Source organism: Pseudochaenichthys georgianus, unplaced genomic scaffold, assembly GCF_902827115.2.
Source record: "Pseudochaenichthys georgianus unplaced genomic scaffold, fPseGeo1.2 scaffold_1025_arrow_ctg1, whole genome shotgun sequence".
NCBI classification, from domain to species: Eukaryota; Metazoa; Chordata; class Actinopteri; order Perciformes; family Channichthyidae; genus Pseudochaenichthys; species Pseudochaenichthys georgianus.
The window spans coordinates 1-18352 of NW_027261997.1; the positions used below are offsets into that span (position 1 = coordinate 1).

Sequence of the window (18352 nt, forward strand, 5' to 3'; positions counted from 1 at the left end):
TCCATGAGGTGGGTATGAATTCATGACGGGTGTGAGTTTCCTACAGAGTGAGCCATGTGAGGACATTGATCACCACCATGTCCCTTCTGTTGCCCTCTGTGTTCAGGTGGGCAGCCCACAGGCAGCAGACCTGCAGGTAGACTTCCTCCATGGTTACCACGGAGATGGCTATCCCTTTGACGGGGCAGGAGGTGCAGTCGGCCATGCTTTCTTCCCATCAGACGCTGCCCGGGCCGGAGGAGTCCATCTGGATGCAGAGGAGGAGTGGGCCTTTAGACAGCCAGGTTAACAATATATATTTCTGCACAATTACAACATGTTTATTCCTGCTTCTCTGCAGAAAGACAAAGACGTTTCTTTGTGTCTCAATGATCGTTCTTTTGTCTTTCAACTCGCAAGCTCTTTCTATTGATCGCCATTGTATCTATAAAATCAAAGAATGTGTCCGTTTGTGTCAATGTAAGCTTTAGTACCATAATTTCCATCACACATTAATCATCACCAAATTTCATTTAACACCCTTTCAAACTGTACATATTGTATCAGACTACTGGTGTACAGGAAAAACTGCAGTAAATATACAAAGAACAGACACTGAACATGTATTGCGTGTGCCAGGTGTGATCCATGTGGGGGGAGGGGCACATAAGAGCGGGAAATGTGTCAAATTGTTGTAAGGGGGGGGGACATCTAGTGTGTGTGTGTGTGTGTGTGTGTGTGTGTGTGTGTGTGTGTGTGTGTGTGTGTGTGTGTGTGTGTGTGTGTGTGTGTGTGTGTGTGTGTGTGTGTGTGTGTGTGTGTGTGTGTGTGTGTGTGTGTGTGTGTGTGTGTGTGTGTGTGTGTGTGTGTGTGTGTGTGTGTGTGTGTGTGTGTGTGTGTGTGTGTGTGTGTGTGTGTGTGTGTGTGTGTGTGTGTGGGTGTGTTTTATCTGTTCTGGATGGTTACTAATTCCTTTTCTTTATGGCGGTCATTTTTGACCGGGAACACCGTGGGTGTTACAAAGTTGACTAAATCATCCAAAATTCAATGAAAGTGGTGATCAGCAATTGTATATGTTCAAATGTCTTCTGTGAAGGAAATCATAAAGCCTTAATGCACTAGAATGTAAAACAAAAAAGTTATGATTGATGAAAGTAGTAAATCGGTCAGATTTGACCCGAAGACAACAGGAGGGTTAACAGAAACCAAATGTAACATTATACGATTAATTGACAAGTTCCGAAAAGCTTCTGTGACTGTGAATATTTATATCAATATTAATTGTGTTAAACGCTTTCATAAATCTGCTTATAAAGATGTGGTCCTGTTTGTAGTGAATCCCCATGCACTGTAGCTCCAAATGATCCATTGTATACAAACAACCCAGTCTCACGGCATTTCGTGTTCACCAACACGATTTTTAATCTATTGATTCGTGTTCACCATCACGATTTGCCCCTTTTTTTCGTGTTGCACAGGACGATTTTAAAAGCAATGTATTTCTACTGGTAACGTGTTTCGTGCCTGCAGGCTGCAGTACGTCTTTTTCTCCGGTCGGGTCGTGGAAGACCGGAAGCTGTGTGGTTCATAAAAACATGTTCTTACTCAATATCAAGCCACAATTATTGCTTTTATTTTAAATCGTATAATTTCGGACTTTTGTTGCCGTCTGTGAGGAAAATAAATGGGGCTCAGAGCCTCAGGATACTGAAATCCGTATTTTTAAATATTTTTTTCCTTCTAATTTGTTATTCTTTTCAAAATAACACACTGTTATTTACTCACCAATAACACACAATTATCCTTGCTTTTATTTATTGGTTTAATTCCATAATCTCGGGCTTTTTTGGTGTCCGTCAGGAACTGAATTTCAAAATAAAAATAACCGGAAACAGACGTAGGCCTGTAAGGGACATTTCGAGCATCATTGCGATTGTCAACATTTCTGAGTTTAGGATGGCCAAAGACACTACACTACCCATAATCCCCAGCTATCGTTTAGGACTACAGTTCCCGTAAGGTTACGCAGAGCGTCAAACAGCTGTGTGAAATGGAACGAAACCACGCCAGTCTATCCAAAACTGGAATCGAACGCCCCCCCAGAATACACATGCTGGCTATTGTGTTTCGCAAAATGTTCTATGGGACGTCTCTACTGAACGTTTTCGTTTTTCCCACAATTAGAAGTTGCCATTATTAAACACATTGGTGTTATCAAATGTAAAACATATAATTAATAAATGGGTGAAAATCACTTGTGTCCATAATGCGCAGCATTAATACATACCCATATGACAGCTCATTGTTACTTTGTAATTCTACTCCACTACAGTTCAGAGGTTAACCTGGTATGTTTACTCCACTGCATTTATTTGAGTTACTTTGCAGATTCTGATTAATTATGTGAAATATAAACAACCCTTAAATCAGACTTTAGTTACACCTGAGTAAAATTCAGGGAAGGTGATTGTCAAGTGCCAACAATCAGGAGAGATATTTGATACTTGTGCTTGAGAAGACTAAACATGTATCTGCAATTGACATGAATGGAAACAAGTAATAAAGTATATTCATTACTCGTTATTCTAATAGTTAATTAAAGACTGTATATTATGGCTATTTTGCACATCCCTTTCAAGATTTTAAAGGTTTATTGACATATCATATACACAACTACGGTGTAGTTATGCAATGAATGAAAAACTTGGGTCACAGGTTCCTCAACAGTGCATTACAAGACATCTATCAATATGTGTGTACCTCCACCATTAAACTGTCATATTCTGCACATTTCTTATTCTATCTACATAAGAGTATAATTAATGTGTATAATATCAGTTAAAATAAGTGCTTCAACATAGTTAACATTGCAGGAAAGCAATATATTAGACGTTAATTACTTTGTCAGGCTTAATATTTAATATGTAATGTTTAAATAAAGGTTAATCCGTTTTTCTGTTTTGCACCTCCTCCTATTAATATCTGTGTACATCCTGCACTAAACTGTTTTATTGTAGAGATAACTTATAGTATCTTCTTGATTTTTTATATTCTATATTTATACTTTCCCCCTATATGTATGTATTCTTAATATTTTTTTAATCAAATATATAACACATAAAACAATAATTCAATAACGTGCTTTAACCACTAGGGGGTACACACGAGGTACACACAGCCATAATAACTTTGTATTATTAGTGTGTATGTACAACATCTGAAGATGTATAGTTTTATGCATGCTTTCACATCATTTTACAGCATATTGCTATACTATTTCAGACTCAGTATTTACATTCTTACATTCAAAGAAAATCAGTAATATCTTTGAAAACTACAGTCCTTTTCTCTCAGCTGTGCACCGTTATGGTGTAAATATAACCTATCTATGAATTAGATCAAATATAAAAGTCAGCCGAATTAGTGTAGATACTGCAAGGAGACGTATTGTGTGAAGAGAAATTGAAGATGTTGTTTAATTGTTGATATATTTATGATCCACGTCAAGTATTCAGTTTCGGCGCCATTTCTTCCAGTTTTTCCAAAGGTCTTCTCATCAGGGCGCTATAAATAAAGAATTACGGCAGATCTGTAATATGTAATGCAGCCGAACCGTGTGTTACAATGCCGTTATGTGATGACTTTCAAAAAGAAAAGCAAGAGCACTCGGAATTAGGTATTATTTTATACTTTTAAAATGTTTTCCGGATTTCATATAATATAAACACCAAATCCCAGCATGCATTGCAGCTAACACATCCAATCAACGAGCTTAAAACCATAGCTGAGGATCTTGGGTAATCGCTCGAAATGCCTACGTCTGTTTCCGGTTATATTTATTTTGAAATTCAGTTCCTGACGGACGCCAAAAAAGCCCGAGATTATGGAATTAAACCAATAAATAAAAGCAAGGATAATTGAGTGTTATTGGTGAGTAAATAAAAGTGTGTTATTTTAAAAAGAACAACAAATTAGAAGGAAAACAAGATTTAAAAAATACGGATTTCAGTATCCTGAGGCTCTGAGAACCCATTTATTTTCCTCACAGACGGCAACAAAAGTCCGAAATTATACGATTTAAAATAAAAGCAATAACTGTGGCTTGATATTGAGTAAGAACATGTTTTTATGAACCACACAGCTTCCGGTCTTCCACGACCCGACCGGAGAAAAAGACGTGCTGCAGCCTGCAGGCACGAAACACGTTACCAGTAGAAATACATTGCTTTTAAAATCGTCCTGTGAAACACGAAAAAAAGGGGCAAATCGTGATGGTGAACACGAATCAATAGATTAAAAATCGTGTTGGTGAACGCGAAATGCCGTGAGACTGGGTTGATACAAAGCATTATTTATGCATTGCTATTAAATGTGATGATGGTCATGGTCCAGTGGGGAATGATCACTTCTTATTATTATCATTCTTTCACTTGCACAGCATGATTTATGATGTAATCAGCCATTTTCTATGTGTGGGGTACAATTATGCTAGCCAATAGAAACAAAGCTGCCTCAAACTTTACATTTGATCTCTCTTTAGCAAGAAGATCCAAAGAAATGCAACACTGTCAACGTGTGGTTGATTCTGGCCGACTGCTCCATCTGGTGGTGTGTAATGAGCATTGCAACCTTGAGTATCTGATTTCTGGGGTTTTGGCCATAATAGTCACAACCTGTCACAATCGCTCCAAATCAAAAGTGAAAGACATTAGGACCACGATGCCCCCACAGCTTCTCATTAGCTCATGGTCTTCCTCTCTCCCCCCCCCAGCCTCTGAGGGTACCGACCTGTTCACAGTGCTGGTCCATGAGTTTGGCCATTCTCTGGGCCTTACTCACTCCTCGTCTCGCAATTCAGTGATGAGGCCGTACTACCAGGGGCCCGCCGGAGACCCTCTCCACTACCGCCTGGGAGCTCAAGATCTGGAGCACATCACTCAGCTCTATGGTAAGGCAAAGTAGACCTTTCTCACAGCTGAGTTTAAACACCAGAGTGTCTACAATGAGGATAAAGGGTGCAAATGCATGGTTGGCACATGAGGATGCATATATTATATCAAGAACCAACACCACCATAGAAAGAAGACATAATGAATTCATTATGAGGACTTAACATATTCAGATAGTCAAAATGGCCACATAGCGTGCTTGGCTAAATGAGGACAACGTTGAACCAGTTGTTTGTTATCGAGGAAGTACAGACGGTTTTATCCTCCACAATATGCTGAAAAGTGAAAGCCATGTATTGTTAAGACTTAAGTTTCCAAAGAAAGACATTCACTGTTAGAAAATATGTGACTGCGGTGTTTTTCTAAAGTCATTATGCTTCTCCGGGCCAATCAGCAGCTGTTGAGCATAACGTTGTGAGCATTTTTATGCTACATCATTATATATATATATATATATATATATATATATATATATTGTATCTGATTAGATTTGATCTTCTGATTTAGGGAAAAGGAACCAGCTGCTGGCCACTGATGCTCCACGCCTCGCCCCAGACCCTCAGCTTCGCCACAGAGGTCACCACCATCATCACAAATATGGGTAAGATATTAAAAACATCAACCATAGCATATTAGACCAGCTGGAAATATGGAAAAATGGTTTACTGATTTGAGGACTACTCTGTTTCTACATTACAAATCTTAGCTGTCAAATATGACATGTGAAGTTCCTCAAGGCTCCACCCTGGGTCCCCTTCTCTCCACAGGCTCAGAAAATGGATAACAGCAAAATAAGTTACCATAACTATGCAGGTGACAAGTAAAATGTCCACAACTATTTCCCAAGGGGACTATGATTCCAATACAAGCACTGAGTGAGTGCATTGCAAAAAAGCAATGACTGGATATCAGAATTTTCTTTAATTAAATAAAGATAAACTGAGGTATTTTTCAACTAACGACAAACGATGAAAAGTCTGAACTCAGCTCGGTCGTCAATGTTCAAACCACAGAAGAACTCTGAGGTCTTTGCCCTGGCTTCCTGTCTGTCAAAGAAGTGACTTTGTAATACTGCTGCTTCACAATGCATTGCTAATTCTCTTTCCAGTCACAGTAGATGCACTTCGAATAAGAAAAAATGAGCCCAACATAAGGTTCTAATAATTGTGAAGTACTGACTGAAGGTGTCCCCCTCAGCCCCTTCATAGACCGCTGTAACACCAGCTTTGATGCAGTGGCAAGGATCCGAGGAGAGACTTTCTTCTTCAAAGGTCTGAATGCACAAATAGAAAAAATACATTCATTTTGTGAAGATGACAACTGTCTGGCACTGACACCTTGCACCACTGGTCCTTATTGTCCCTCCAGGTCTGACTATGTGGCGAGTCAATGGTGGGGGCTTGGTATCGAGTCAGGGGGCCTCAGTCAGGAGGCTGTGGAGGGCTCTACCTCCTGACCTGCCTCAGCTGCATGCTGTGCTGGAGAGACCCTCAGATTATGCCATCATCTTTATCAGTGGTATAATAATGTTAATACATGATATTAATTATACTTTATTCAAGTTATACAGGATTATTCTTCTTACTTATGAAAAGCATGAATGAATAAATGGATCAGTTACAAAGTTCATTCATAAAAGATTGACATCTCCAACTGTGTCTTGCTGCAGGTTCTCAGTTCTGGCTGTTCAGAGATCTGTCGCTCCAGGAGGGCTTCCCTCAGCCCCTCTCCTCCCTCAGGATGGGGCTGAGCTTAGATGGAGCAGACAAAGTGGAGGAAGCAGCAGCAGAGAGGTGGGGTCTTGTCTGGGAGCCAGAGGAGGGTCCTGTGTGGGGGAACATGGCAAACGCTGAGGAAGAGAAGCAAGAAGACGACTGGACTCAGCTCCTCAGAGAGGGAGTGAGTGGCATCACCACAGACAGCGAGGGTGTGTACAGATGTGCCAGTAACAGTGAAATAATGGTTAGGTTCAAGTAATGTGGTCACAGGTAATAACACACCTGAACTGCCCAGGAGCCTTACACCAATCACACATATATCTTTATATGTACATGTGTAGGGTTGTTGAGCTTCTATTTGCTAGCGCTCCAGCAAACATTGTACGCTAAAGGCTACGGGGCGGGACATCTCTAACACCTCATTCACACCAACGCAACTCCGGATCAAGCTCCGTGCTAGAGCTTTTCAGGTTCAGAACCGGTTCTTCGGTTTAGCTCCGGCTCTTTTCACACCTCCCAGAGGCCGACTGGTGCTGCGTCTTTGCGTCATGACGTAACCGTTTGCGTCATGACGTAACCGTGTGCGTGCCTGCTTCATAAAGCCAAACCGCACGGAAACCCCTCACAGCTGACACTGACAACAACAACAATGGCCGATTGTGCTCCAGCTTCCTCTGCACCTCTTCGGAAGACCAGATTCCCAGTAGGTAGCTGGTCTCCTCAGTGGACCACTGCTGCTTGTTACGTTTCTCCATCGTTGTGTACAAACTGGATAAAACGCCGGCTTGTTGTTGTTGTTCAGGAGTTGATGCCGCCCCTGCCCCCACCTCGACGTATGCGGTGCTTTTGCTCTAGCTGGACAATTTTTTGGTGCTTGAAACAAACCGGATTCCGGAGCTAAGTGGCTGCTCCGCTGCGGTGTGAACAGGAAAACCCGGTGCTTTTCAAGCTCCAGCTCCGAACCAGCCCCGAAACACCGTTGGTGTGAATGAGGTATAAGCGGTTGACCAATCACAACAGAGCTTTGCCGGCTAACCAATCAGAGCAGACTGGGCTCTGGTTTCAGACAGAGGGTGAAAAGAGGTGCTGCAGCACAGGCAGTATGAGAACAATAAAGAGCTTTTTGAACATTAAAGCACATTTTCCAAAGTCATGTTCATATTCTTCTTTTCGATGCGATTCTGACACAGTCCGATTGTTCAAGTGGGCCAGCCATTCCTGTCATTCTGATGAGGAACCGAGTTATTTCTTTCCCTCATAAATTCAAATATTTACTACTGTGTTCAAACTAACTACCTACTAATTTATACATACATCAATCTGCAGTTTACAGCCATGAAATACAAATCCTTATATTAGTGAACTATTATTGTCTGAACCCTTTCTTCGCTTTAAAACTTTGTTAACAAACTATAAGGCTCTATTTTCTGTAGATCTCTCTTTTATGCCATTTTATATTACATGTCACTTGTTAGACGCTTTTATCCAAAGCGACTTGAAATGTCTCAGGGACACAACGACATGCTGACTGCAGTGGGGTTTGAACCTGTGCTCCCCTGATCCGAACACCAACGCACTAGGCCACTGCCTCCCTTATATGTTTAAATGGTATGCAACTCAGCAAAACCTGTTGGCACATCCCTGGCCCTTTGTAGTGACTTCAGCTTGTTGCTTATTGACTAAAACACAATCACCTTTATCTTATCCAGGCTGTTGATTCTCTCTCTCCCTCTTCTGCAGGCTCGGTTTATCTCTTCAAAGGAGACTCCTACTGGAAGTTCCTCTTTCCAGGCTCCCCAGTGCAGGACGGGTACCCTCGATCCTCCAGTGCAGACTGGCTGGACTGCCCCGACCCGTCCTCGTCCTCACCTGTGCTGGACGACCTCTCCCTGTCTCTGTCTCCACCTGCTGGCAGACAGGAGCTCAGGGAGAGGTGGAAGGGGGAGACAGGGAAGGAGAAGGAAGGAGGAAGGAGGAGAACCCATGAGAGGGACAGGCAGGACAGAGGTCTACCCGTCCTGACACAATGCTCTTGCCAAAATGGAGCTCTGTGTGGCAGCCCATCCTCTTGTCTCGCTGCCTTGTTGCTGATCACTCTGATGGCCTTGTAAAGCTGCACAAGACAGTGAAGGTCAGCAGTGTTGCCAGAGGAGAGAAACTCATCTACAGACATTCCCCAGGTGCTCTCACTATACCAGCTCCTTCTCCTGAGTGAGGGACGGGAAGATCCAATCAGTGCTGCAGTTATCCTAACAGGATTCAGGCTCTGTGAAGCTGACCGTTGAGCGGCCCGACCAAGCAAGGAGGCAGAGGCAGAACGTCCCAAATACAACCCGGTGTGGGCATTTCTTTCTCATTGTGGTACATGCCACAGCCTCAATATGACTGTCCACGTGAACACCGTCACCAGCAACAAGGCTCTCACACACACTAACAGGAAACACAGAGCCTAAATACACACAGACTAACCAAGCCAACAAGACACAGGTGAGGGGGGGGGAGGAGACAACACAGGGCACCAGGTGCACACAATCACCAACAATGAAGCCATACAATGCGTAACGGAGGCCGAGATCTATGGGCCCAGAGATCACCTCCATTACCGGCTCTTTCTGTCCGTTCTGAAGCAGCTTAGCAGGATGGGAACATCTTCATGGACATCCAAATCATGATAAAAGAAATACCTCCTCTGTAATATACATTATAAGAGTAAGACAAATAATTTTAATGGATATAATATGTGCTTTATTTAATTCAGACGGGGGAAGTGTCCTGTAAAGACATTGGGCCCTAATGAGGTACTTTAATTGTGTGAAAATGTGTTATCTCTAATCCAAGCATAGCCTTGCTCTCAGGTCCCTTTTTATGTTGTATAAAGATTATGAATGAGTTATGAGTTTAAAGCACTTCTCCCTAGTCTTTGTAAAATTCTTGCAATAAAAATGTCCAGCAATAATAAAGTACTTTACTCAGGCTGAATAAACGCTTTATTTTATTTACCAAATCAATATAATGTAAATAAAATATCTCCTTTAGACAGTCATGTGAAGTTTCCCACAGTGTTTCAACGGCTAATGGCTGCTTGCCGTTACAAAGCAGCCAATCATTGAAATGATCATCGTCATAATATTCAAAGAAAATTGAGCATTTACATTTTTTTACATATATACAGTATATCACTTTTCTTCTCTCTATATTACCCCCCTCTATTTGAATTAGTTTATTTCCCTTTGCCTTAATACGCTGTTGTAGTTATCTCTTTGCATCGTTTGTTAAAATACAGTTTGTTATACACTGTACTATATACATCAAACAGTTCATTTTGCCTTGCTATGATATGAACTGAGGATATACTGATAATCACATAATGTAATGTGATCTGCTCTCTTCAATCCAAATAAAGTCTGATCTTTACAGTAAATCAAATACAGAGCCCGTCCTCAGCACACGTAACAACATGTCAACAATACATCTCTCAAATCAAGAATAGATAGATTATGAAGAAGTTACTGTAGTACATGTATGGATAGAATGACATATCATGACATTAGTATGTTCAGTAGAGCATGTGCCACTGTGCACGATGTCAGCCAGCTCCTGTTAGCCCCTGCCAAATGAACCATGTTCTACCATGGTTAAATGAACCATGTTTTTTATTTTAAAGAAAATTCAGATTGAACATGGTAAAAAACTGTAAATGATGGTGTCCGTCCAAAAAATATGTTGAACATGGTCTACCATGGTAGAACATGGTCTACCATGGTAGAACATGGTAGAACATGTTTCATTTAACCATGGTCTACCATGGTCAACCATGGTAGACCATGAACATAAACCATGGTCTACCATGGACATAAACCATGGTCCACCATGGACATAAACCATGGTCCACCAGACTGGAAATAATATAAATTAATACAAGCTTTTCAATAGTTTCAAGCATTTAATTTTTAAATATTTGTATAGATCATGTTAATTGCACTTAATTTCATCTACAGTACACTGTCACTCTATAGTTGCACACACACTCATTAAATGCTCATTAAACAGTTGGTGAAAATGTAAAGACTATTTTATATACATTCATCAGGTGACGGTGCCTGCATGAGCCTCATTAGAATGATTGTCGACCATGGTTTCTGTAGACCATGGTTTCTTGAGACCATGGTTTCTTGAGACCATGGTTCAAATATTCAAATGGCTGACCATGGTTGACCATGGTTTCTGGAGATGACATTGTGACCATGGTAGGCTGATCATGGTTGACCATGGTTTCTTCCCCATGGTACTGTGACCATCATGGTAATTTGTGGTCAACCATGGTATTACCATGGTTGGCCATGGAATACCATGGTGACCATGGTCAACCATGGTTACGTTTCAGCAGGGGAGGCTGGATAACTGATTGAACCCAAATTTAGAACACAAAGCACTGAGAGCGGTTAAAAACAAATGTTTTAAGAATACTTAAAGGTAGAGGCAGAGGGGTTGAGCAGAGCCAGGCAAAAGCTTTGGGGTGCCGGCATCATTTCATTTCAAACCTTTATTTATACAGATAAAATCCCATTGAGATCATTGATCTCTTTTCCAAGGGAGACCTGTTCAAGTAGGTTCCACATGAAACATAAAAGCATAAACAGAACAACAAAAGGACATCATCCAACATCATTTACAAAATTATCCACATAAACAGGTACCAATAGCTTCTGATTGACTAGCATCCAACCGAGCTTTAAAAACATTTAGTGGCACCAGATTGTTCAGTTTCCATTTAATTTGCAGACTATTCCAAGACAGAGGAGCTGCGCATCTAAAAGCTGTCTTCCCTAAGACAGTCCTAGCAGTTGGCACATTTAATAAAACCACAGCATTCGATCTCAGGCAGTAGCCACTTACAATTCTCCGTGAGATCAGGGAGCAGATATAAGATGGAAGTTTCCCTAACATGGCTTTGTATATAAAAATGTACCAGTGACTGAGCCTCCGTGCAGTTAGTGAAGGCAAACCAGCCCTTGCATACAGGGTACAGTGATGGGTTAATGCTTTACAGTGTGTCACAAATCTTAGTGCACTGTGATACGCAGCATCTAACTTGACCAGGCAATTGGCAGATGCATTCATATACACCAGATCCCCATAGTCCAGCACAGGTCAAAAGGTCACAGTGACTAGCCTTTTCCTGGCCTCAAGCGAGAAACAGGACTTGTTTCTGTAGAAGAAACCTAGCCTAACCCTCAGTTTTTTTAGCAGGTTATTGACATGAAGTTTAAAGGAGAGACAATCATCAAGCCAGATACCAAGGTATTTGTAACAGGCAACAACTTCAAGTTTTGTTCCTTGCGTAGTTACAATATCTAAAACAGGCTCTGGTGTCTTTTTTGCTTTTGAAAAGAGCATTACCTTGGTTTTATCCACATTTAAAAGAAGCTTTAATTCAGAGAACTGAGTCTGAATAGTGTTAAAAACAGCCTGTAATTTAACAACAGCCTCCTTAATGGTGGGACCTGCACAATACATCACGGTATCGTCCGCATAAAAATGTAAAGTAGCTTCATCCACATTATCACCTACACTGTTAATATATATGGAGAATAAAAGTGGTCCTAAAACAGAACCTTGTGGTACACCATTAGAAATGTTTAACCACTCAGAAGACAGACCATCAAAATGAACACATTGGGACCTTTCAGAGAGGTAGTTCACAAACCACCCCACTGCAAGGCTGGATAGGCCAATACTGAGTAGCCTCTGCTTTAAGATGCGATGATTAACGGTGTCAAAAGCTTTGGACAGGTCAATAAACAGAGCTGCACAACTCTGCTTATTATCTAAAATACTAGTAATGTCATTCACCACTTTCATTGTGGCAGTGATGGTGCTGTGTTTCTTTCTGAAGCCTGACTGATGTTTAGACAGGATGTCATTTGTACATAAAAACTCCTTTACCTGTTCACTCACTAGGCGTTCAAGAACCTTAGCCAGAACTGATAATTTAGAGATTGGCCTATAGTTATTTAAAATAGTTGCCTCCCCTCCTTTCAGTAAAGGCAAGACATAAGCAGACTTCCATACTTTTGGAATTGTGTTAGTGCTGAGGGAGAGGTTAAAAAGAGAAGTAAGAGGTGGAGCAATAAAATCTGCAGCTATCTTTAAAAAGAAAGGTTCCAAGTTGTCCGGGCCAGCCGGTTTCCCAGGATCTAGCTTAGATAAGGCTTCATGAACAACATCAACAGTAAAAGGGGTAAAACTGAAAGGGTTTTCCAGACCACGTTGTTCAGAGTCACAGACTGTGGTGTTTACAGAAGCAGAGTTAGTGACAGAATCAAATAGAGAACCACAGGACACAAAGTGCTCAGTAAAGCAATTTAGCATAGTGGCCCTGTCTGATATAGAGCCAGATGCTGTGGTGAGGCACGGAGGTAGCTCATTACGGATCTCACCGGTTGATATCGATTTTATTGCTTTCCAAAATGTCCTAGGATTATTTAGGTTTTCTGTGGTAACTGACAAATAGTACTTCGACTTTGCACTTTTGACATTTGAAGTGAAGCTATTCCTTAGCTGCCTAAAACGCAGCCACTCTACCTCTGAGCCTGATTTCCTAGACTTTGCCCAGGCCTTGTTTCTCTCATGAAGGAGACTAGACAGCTCAGCAGAAAACCAAGGATTGTCTCGTCCCTTTACTCTAAATTTACGCAGGGGTGCATGTCTATCAATGATCTCCATAAAACCAAGATAAAAATAAGACCATGCGGTTTCTACATCAGCACACAGATCGATTTTACCCCAATCAAAATCAAACAGATCATGCACAAAACCCTGCTCCACAAAATGTTTTATGTCTCTCTTGATGATAATGCGAGGTTTAACCTTTTGGACCTTAGTGTCCCTAATTGTGGCTACAACACAGTGATCGCTCAGATCATTTGCAAATACTCCCACAGAAGAATATTTATGGGGAACATTAGTTAAAATGAGATCAATTAGGGAGGATTTATTAGGGGACTTAATGTTTGGGCGAGTAGGACTGTCCACAATCTGAGTAACATTCAATGAGATACAAAGGTTTTTAAAATCCTCTGACACTGCAGTTAACCAGTCCCAGTTAAAATCTCCAAGTAGCACTATTTTCTTGTAGTCTAGTTGTGATAAAAGATTTGCTAGTGAAGACAAGGAGTCTTTGACAGCTGAGGGGGGTTTGTAGCTGCCCACCACCATGACTTTTTGACCCTTTGCCACTTCTATATTTAAGGCTAAAAATCGATCGATTTGGAAACTAATGTGGAACTTATTCTTAACATAAATTGCAACGCCACCACCTTTATTAGGCCGGTCGGTACGATACACATTAAAACACTTTAAGGCAATGTCAGAGGCCAAAATAGACTTATTTAGCCATGTTTCTGATAAGACAATGACGTCAGCGTCAGTCGATTTTGCCCAGATACGGACAAAATCTAGTTTACCTAACAGACTGCGTACATTCAAGTGGACGAAACCCAACGCAGACCTAGCTTGAAAATCAGCAGGAGTAGCGATCTGACTACTACTACTGGGCGGACCAGGGTTAGGTTGTACATTTCCTGACAGTAATAACAACAAAAAAACCAGGCATCTTTTCCTCTTAAACGACACACATACATTGTCATCTAATTTAGAAACACCGGAAAAGTCTGCGAGAGTGTGATTAGAGCTTAAGAAGCAGTCCTGAAGAACCATCATCGCAGGAAAATAAAAAAGACAAACATATTTTGTCGAGCAGATTGACTGTGACAAGGCAACCGGTAATTGTTTGAGCAACACATCCGAACCTTTGCAGGGGATGCTCACTGCAGGTGGCAGAACAGACCTGAATCCAGTAGTCTTCTCAGGGTGACTAGAGATCTTCTCATAGTCCAAAACAGTTAACAGGCACAGCAGAATCCCGATATGGGCCATTTTCCCAGACCAGCAGAGCATCCGGATAGGCGTGCAAGCAGGCCCGAAATGTGGAGGCGCTCCGTTCTCCTCGCGATATCCCCGGTGCAGAACCTCCTCAGTACAGCAGGATAGGCGAAGCAGGATCAGCTCGAGGCGTAGAGGCGCTCCGGTCTCTCAGCGATATCCCCGTGGTAAAACGTCCTCGGCACCGTAGAGCACGACAGGTGGAGCAGGTGGATACAGGCCTCCGCTACAGCAGGTGTAAAGCAGGCCGCAGGCCGCAGCCCGAACGCGAAGCCGCTCCGGTCTCTCCGTTACGCCCCCCGGGGTAAAATCTCGCCAGGACAGCAGCACACGACAAGTGGAAGCAGGTCCCTGTCACAGCACAACTGGGCAGGTGGAAAAAGGGGGCCCAAACAACAACGTGCAGCCGCTCCGTCTCTCCGCGACTTCCTGGGAAAAACCTCCCCACAACAGCATCAAAACTAAACCTCTAAACCAGGGGTGTCCAAACTACGGCCCGGGGGCCAAATGCGGCCCATTGTCCATTTCTAATGGCGCGTTTCCACTGCAGCCCTCGCTCGGCCTCGCTCGGTTTGGTTAGGCCTTATTATGCCCGGCTCACTTTAATGCTGCGTTTCCATTACAGTTTAGGAACTGGGGCAGTAACTATAGTAACACAGTGTAGGCGGAGCCGTGACGTCATCTTCAATGAGCGCCCCAAAAAACAACACAGCCGTTAGCTCTTAGCACTCAGAGCTCACAGCTCTTCATATCTGTTCAGAAACTAGACAAAAGTTAAACAAGTACAAACCACAGACTGCCTGTGTCATGGTGAATACAGTCGCTGCTTTATTTATGTCTGTATAGGCCGTTGCTGTGAGTGTGGACGGTCGGAGCATATACAACGTTAGCTTAGCCAAGCTACATTTAGAAAACACGCATTTTAAAAGGGTTGTTCGCCTGCCGTCTGTCTGCAGACTTGTCAAAGCATTAATTCATGGTTTTTACTAACCGGTATCAGTATGTTGTTACTTCGGCATCATTTTGAAACGTGTATTATAATTAAATCACGGTCAAATATGTTCATCTTGTTGTAGTTGTAGCACCCTTGCCAGCGATCCTCTCTCTAGTTTAGCATACTCAGCCCGACTCAGCCTGGTTGTTCCTGGCCCTAGAACCACGATTTAGTCGGGCCAGAAAAAAGGTGAAAAAGTAGCCCCGGGCCAAAACTAGGCCAAGTGGAAACGCAACCAAAAACGGGCCCCGCACGGCTCGGCACGCTTAAAGCGAGCTACCCGCTGCAGTGGAAACGCGCCATAATTGGCCCTCAGCAAATTCTTAAAGTATAATGATATATGGCCCCCACCTGAAACTTGTGCTTGTCTTATATTGTACTTCTTAAATATATATGTGAGCCTATATAACACAGTATGTGTTAATAAGCCCACTTTTCTAATAAATTCAAGGTTCAAGGTTTTTATTTATCCTACGAACATAGCTACAGTGTAGTTATGACGATGAAAATCTTAGGTCACAGGCAACACAATAACACAGAAAAACAGAAAAATATAGTGCAAGTAAATAGAAAAAGAAAAATAGTGAAATAAGAGTCTATATATACAGGTGATTGAAATATGATATATTAGATAAATAATTCCTAAGTAGCAGCCAGATGAATGTTATGTATGTTGTTTCAAGTTCAGTTGTTTAACGGTCTTATGGCCTGTGGGATGAAGCTGTCCCTGAGTCTGGTGGTTTTAGTCCGGATGCTGCAGTACCGCCTGCCAGACGGCAGCAGACAGAACAGTTTGTGGCTGGGGTGATGGGGGTCTTTTGTAATCCTGAGGGCTTTCTTCCTGAGCCGCTGGGAGTAGAGGTCCTCCATGGATGGCAGCTCCGTCCTGGTGATGTGCTGTGCGGCTTTCACCACCCTCTGTGAAGCATTACGATTGAGGGCGGTGCAGCTGCCATACCAGGCCGTGATGCAGCCAGTCAGGATGCTCTCTTATGGAGCACCTGAAGAAGGTCAGGATGCTCTCTATGGTGCACCTGAAGAAGGTCAGGATGCTCTCTATGGGGCACCTGTAGAAATATTTTATGTTAACATTCCCAATGTTAATTTTTTTAACAGGGCATTAAGTGCAAATTGAAATTGTTTACAAAATATGAAAATATATTAAAAGATTATACAGACAATACAAAATAGTACCAATGTTGTCAATGGCTGCCTACTCCACTCTCCCCCATCTCATAGAAGTTTCCAAAGATTTTCATAATCATGCTTTTAGGTCTTTGAAGCCAAGTCTTGACATATACATCTGGTCTGAAGTTCTGAACTTGTTCAGTGTAGGGCCAACACACTTGATGAAAAGCAAGGCTGACATGCTTTTTACCTCTAGGGAGCTTCTAGTTGTGGTTAAAATGTTCATCTGACTAAACCCACGTTCACACTCAGCTGTGGAGATGACCAGAGTGTTCACTGCTTGAAGGAGGGGTTGCAGCTCTTCTGGTGCTGGTGGTATCATTTCATCAACAGTTTTGAGTCTTACCAGCTAGCTAACACGAGACAAAAACGTAGCTAAACTCCAAACTAAGTTGTTATTGCTGCTTATGTCCATAGATTCCACCTTTGGTGACTAAAGTAGTGAGTAATGACTAAGATTACTGACTCTTGACTTACCTGAAATGTTATTTTTAGTCTTTTTAAATATGAAGTCCCTCAGATCGCGTTGTCCTCCTGGTCGCTTGGCCATTGTGATGACCGTTACCTGCGCTTCTGGCATCGATCAAACAGGCGCATCACGGCGCTCTGGCGCCCTCTAGGGCACTCGCATAGTATAGCGTCAGTGACTTGGTAAAAATGTCATTGCGTGTGTGCGTGCTCCCTCGCCCACAGTATTTTACTTAAAATGCGCAAAAATAATGTTGAAATAGCAGTAATACCAGTGCCACGGTCATTGATAAAATTACATAAGGGATGGAAAGGGGGAATGGCAGTTTTAGAAGGGGGATGATTTTGACCGTTTTTATTTCAGGGGGGATGCCATCCCCCCTCATCCCCTCTCAACTCGAGTACTGCTTATTGACTGATCTCCCGTGTACCGAACCTTGGATATAAAGACCTTTTTTGCATCCTAATCCTCTGTCTCTGAGTCGTGCTATTGAGTCCTCCACTTGTGTTCATTCAGTCGTTACAGTTGCTTTACTCGTTGCTTTATTCGTTGCTTTGCGCGCTGCTTTGCGCGCTGCTTTGCGCGCTGCTTTGCGCGCTGCTTTACTCGTTGCTTTACGCGTTGCTTTACGAGCTGCTTTACTCGTTGCTTTACGCGTTACTTTACTCGTTACTTTACTCGCAGGGCCGCCCCACCCTACAGGCAGAACAAGCAGACTGCGGAGGGTGCTTCATTTTGCGGAGGGAGCCTCATCTGAAGCGCAAATGCGGCGCACCTACAGTGTTACTCGTTACTTTACTCGACATCCTCACTCTGGATTCGGAGGTCCTCCCATGTTGTCTTTGCAGGTGCTTGTTGAGGTTTGATGTTGTCTAGTAATTATTTATGTTAGTAGGCTAACTGTGGTGTGATTACTGAATTATAAAAGTAACGTGTTACATTACTCCGTTGACGCGTTACTGTAATAATATTACTTTTGTCGGTAACAGAGTAATGTAACTTTACTTTGTAACGCGTTACACCCAACTCTGGATGTGACCAATGTGTGTAGATGCTACATCTGGGGCACCTAAAGCAGTTATAATCAATATATTTTAAATAACGTATTGTG

At 42.3% G+C, this 18352-nt stretch overlaps 1 protein-coding gene across 1 annotated transcript; it reads left to right on the plus strand.

The window, feature by feature from the left end:
* Positions 1 to 106: 106 nt before the first annotated feature.
* LOC117440528 (matrix metalloproteinase-17) lies at positions 107 to 9266 on the plus strand (the record flags this gene model as incomplete). Its single annotated transcript, XM_034076767.2, has 7 exons — positions 107 to 284; positions 4751 to 4927; positions 5436 to 5529; positions 6126 to 6199; positions 6297 to 6446; positions 6598 to 6855; positions 8387 to 9266. Coding segments are annotated over 7 exons (1302 nt in total), but the record flags the coding sequence as incomplete, so codon positions are not given.
* Between the last annotated feature and the right edge of the window lie 9086 nt (positions 9267 to 18352).